This window comes from Heterodontus francisci, chromosome 31 (genome assembly GCF_036365525.1).
Source record: "Heterodontus francisci isolate sHetFra1 chromosome 31, sHetFra1.hap1, whole genome shotgun sequence".
Taxonomy (NCBI): domain Eukaryota; kingdom Metazoa; phylum Chordata; class Chondrichthyes; order Heterodontiformes; family Heterodontidae; genus Heterodontus; species Heterodontus francisci.
In genome coordinates, this window is record NC_090401.1 from 59,887,782 (window position 1) to 59,891,710 (window position 3,929).

Genomic DNA, 3,929 nt, shown 5'->3' on the forward strand with positions numbered 1-3,929 from the left:
GAGAATTTTTTTTATTTCCAAAATATACTTTATTCATAAAAATCTGTTAAAAAAAATACATTACCAAACAGTTTCAAACAACATCAAGTCAAAAAAAATCAAATAACAGTTAAGAGCATGTTTGGTGAGTGAAGGGTTCTACTCTTTACAAATCGTTATAACATTTTATAAATCTTTATAAATCTGTTAATCCATCATGCTGGTCAGGTCGATGCATCGTTTGTCATTTTTAAAATTTCAGAGTCTTGCTGCAATACAATAATTGCGAATCTCCCCGTTCTCAGTGCCGGCTTTGTTTATATAAATGTATTTGGGGTATTTTATGAATGGAGCTCATTTGCATGCAGCGCGCGTCCCCCGCACCGCCTGATGACTGCGCTCGGTGTGAAGTCAGAGCGGTGCCTGTGCATCAATCTGGCGGCAGGAGTGAGTCAGTGACTGCTTCAACTGCAAACTCCCAGATACAGCAGATCACAGCGACTGGAGCCTGCAAGCAGTAGCAGCTGCTCCTCTACAGCGCCAGTCCCCTGCTTTCTACACACACATATATTTCTCAGATATATATTTCCGCTCTCTCTGCAAACCAAGGACAAGAACTTGAATGTGCAACATCTAGACAAACAGGTAATGTTCAGATTCCAGTTACTGTTGAAATAGGGGCAGAAAATCAGAAGGGTTTAGGAGGAGTGCATTGATTGCTTTTTAAGGTGCTCAGCGTCGGTTTTGGGAAAGGTTGCAAGTTAAATGCGAATGTTTTACTTGCTCTCGTTAAAGTATTTCCAGTGTAACTGGAGAAGTGGATACAAGTAACATGTATCTTGTATGTATTGCAATAATGTCAATATAGTGGGACCAAATAAGATGTGCATGTTTGGATTAAGGAAATGGTAACCGATTGTACTGAAACTAATTCAGGGTTTATTGAACATCAAATTAACTAGAACTAACATGCTACTATATATATATAAATAAATATATATAAAAAACACTAAAACTGTAGTGTTCAGAATTGTTTTTAAATATGTACAAACACGCTCCCTTGTTGCAGGTAGTACCCAACAACATGAATGAGAATATTTCTAAGAACTCCACTGATGACCAGTCGGGCTGGTTCCAACCCATTGACGACAATTCATCTCTAGACTTAGCCTTGGTGATACAGCAGCCTTCACTCAATCCCTGGGATGTTGTGCTTTGTGTTTCTGGGACGATCATCGCCTGTGAAAATGCTATTGTTGTTGCGATCATATTCTACACGCCAGCTTTGAGAACACCTATGTTTTTGCTGATAGGCAGCCTGGCCACGGCTGACCTATTGGCGGGACTGGGACTCATTGTCCACTTCGTGTTCCTCTATTGTATTCGATCTGAAGTAGTCAGTCTGGTTACAGTCGGCCTCCTAGTTGCATCGTTCAGCGCTTCAGTGAACAGTTTATTAGCCATTACAATCGACCGCTACCTCTCATTGTACAACGCACTGACTTACTACTCGGAGAGAACTGTCACCCGCACCTACATCATGCTGATCCTAACCTGGGCTGTCTCCATCTGCCTGGGACTGCTTCCCATCACCGGCTGGAACTGTCTCAAAGACATTTCCACATGTAGCATCGTGAAACCGCTAACCAAGAACAATCTGATCATCCTGTCCATCTCATTTTTCATGGTGTTTGGAATGATGCTGCAGTTGTACATGCAGATCTGTAAAATAGTCTGCCGGCATGCTCACCAGATTGCTCTACAGCGTCACTTCCTCGCAACCTCTCACTATGTGACAACCAGGAAAGGAATTTCCACGCTCGCTGTCATCCTCGGAGCCTTTGCAATCTGCTGGTTACCCTTTGCAATATATTGCCTGATGGGAGACTACACCTTCCCGACTTTATACACTTACCTTACTTTCTTACCAGCCATCTACAACTCAATGATAAACCCAATAATTTATGCTTATCGGAACCATGATATCCAGAAGGTTCTCTGGACAGTGTGTTGTGGCTGCTTCGCGAATAAACTTTCGTTTAAGTCTAGATCGCCTAGTGACGTCTAGCTACTTAGGATCCATTTACCGCAGAATGAGTGGAGTCTTACTGTGCCTGTCTATTTATTAGAGCTGAAGACTGAATGTCCAAAGCTCCTTCAGTCAGACCATTGCACTAAAGCCAAATCAAAATCGGGAAACAAATGATATTGAAGCTGAAAAAAAAAGCAGCTCTGTTCTCAGAATCAATGCAGGACAAACCAAATGGACCAAGACATGAAATGCAGTTAAAAGACTTTGTGTACTGTACTCAAATTTGCACAACTGTTAAAAATTAAAACAAAAACTGTATAAAATGTACACGGCACTTTGAATTTCAATCCTTACTGTAACATTGCACAAAGTTTATTTTTTAAAAAAGTCGTTTGTGAATTTTTGGTTCTTGTTTGAGATTTTGGATGTATTCATGTTTACAATCATCAATAAAAGGTCATAATTTGTGATAGAAATATGTTGCTTTCCTCTTTTTAACTCCACATTCTCTCCATTATTTTGACATATTCCAACAATTAAATGCTTGCACAAATTGGTTATCTTTACCTCTGGCCACTCTTTAAATGTAAGATATGGATTGAAACTAACACCTTAAACATGATTCAACCGAAATAATTTTAATAATCCGTTAATTAGAAATATTCAATAAAATAAACTAGTGAGTCCACAATATATTTCAGTATTTATCTTTTGTAAATATATAGACAAATACATGACAAGTAGCTAACTTTTATGTAATATTTTTGCAACGTAATATGTATTCTTATTGAACAATTACATAATCTACTCAGGTAAATAAAGATACCGTTTGAGCATGATCAGATTTTTTGACAATGTTGCAACGGACAGGAACAGCAGGTGGAGCAATCTTCCAATTTTGCACGGATTTAACTACGCACATATTTATGATGCAGGCTACAGGCGAGATAGGAATTGCAGTGCACCCCCACCCCAATAAAATCCAGCCTCCCTAAAAGGCATTTTTTCAGTGTCAAACGTGATTCCCGAATAATCATCCCTGTAAAATCGCACCTGTCTAAATCATTAAACAAATTCCACAATATAATTACTAGTTAGTACCAGCCAACAGATTCCCTTTACTGAGTTGATTTGGAGTGTACAGCAGTTTAATTAAATAAGAACATCTGTATGCTGATGTGCTTAAAGTGCCCACCAATTACAGTTGTGTCTGTACAATCGCCAGATGTTGATTTATTGGTTTTAGAGGGAGCTGGTTGGGACCAGCGAGCTGAAATAAGGGACAAAATGAGACTGTCCTCTAGCCAGTGTCATTGGCACCTGTCTATTGTTCAGGAGGCTGTTTGTCTGCAGTCTCTCTCTGTCTCTGCTTCGCATGTTCCATAGAGAAACTCACTGACGTCAATGGCTGGATCAACTCCACATTTCAGTGCTCTCTCTGGGAACGTGGCAGGAATAAAAAGCCATGCTAAATGACTTTTGGGAATACAGTAGCTCCGTGCAAGCGGGGTGAGATTGTAACGGGCTCCAGGCAACAAGCTCAGAAAATAAAAGCACCTGCACTCTTCACTGGCAGCAGAGCGCAGTGCCCGAGGAAAACCACAACCCACAATTTAATTAAGCCATTATTATTTTTCATTCATTTATTAAACAGCATGGATGGGTTTGTTCCCGCTCCTAATTAAGGGGGTCAGTTGACTGATTTTTAACTCATGCAAAAGCCTTACCTCCTATTTGAATCAGACTGCCTTTGGTTTCACTCCGCCCTTCGATTATTGTCACTCCCTCCTTTCCACTCTAATCTTGCTGCAAATTATTGTGGGGGGTTTTTCCCAATGCAATGCTCCGGCGCTTTTTCAGGAGGTTGCTCTCTCTCAACATTCTCAGCAATACTGACTAGTGAAAACTATAACGGATT

General features: G+C 40.1%; 1 protein-coding gene across 1 annotated transcript; it reads left to right on the plus strand.

Annotated features, from left to right (window-relative positions):
- Positions 1-408: 408 nt before the first annotated feature.
- LOC137347016 (G-protein coupled receptor 12-like) lies at positions 409-2,487 on the plus strand. Its single transcript, XM_068011016.1, has 2 exons — positions 409-624; positions 1,049-2,487. Exon 2 carries the CDS (start codon positions 1,064-1,066, stop codon positions 2,045-2,047), a length of 984 nt encoding a protein of 327 aa, XP_067867117.1. The 5' UTR covers positions 409-624; positions 1,049-1,063; the 3' UTR covers positions 2,048-2,487.
- Positions 2,488-3,929: the final 1,442 nt, after the last annotated feature.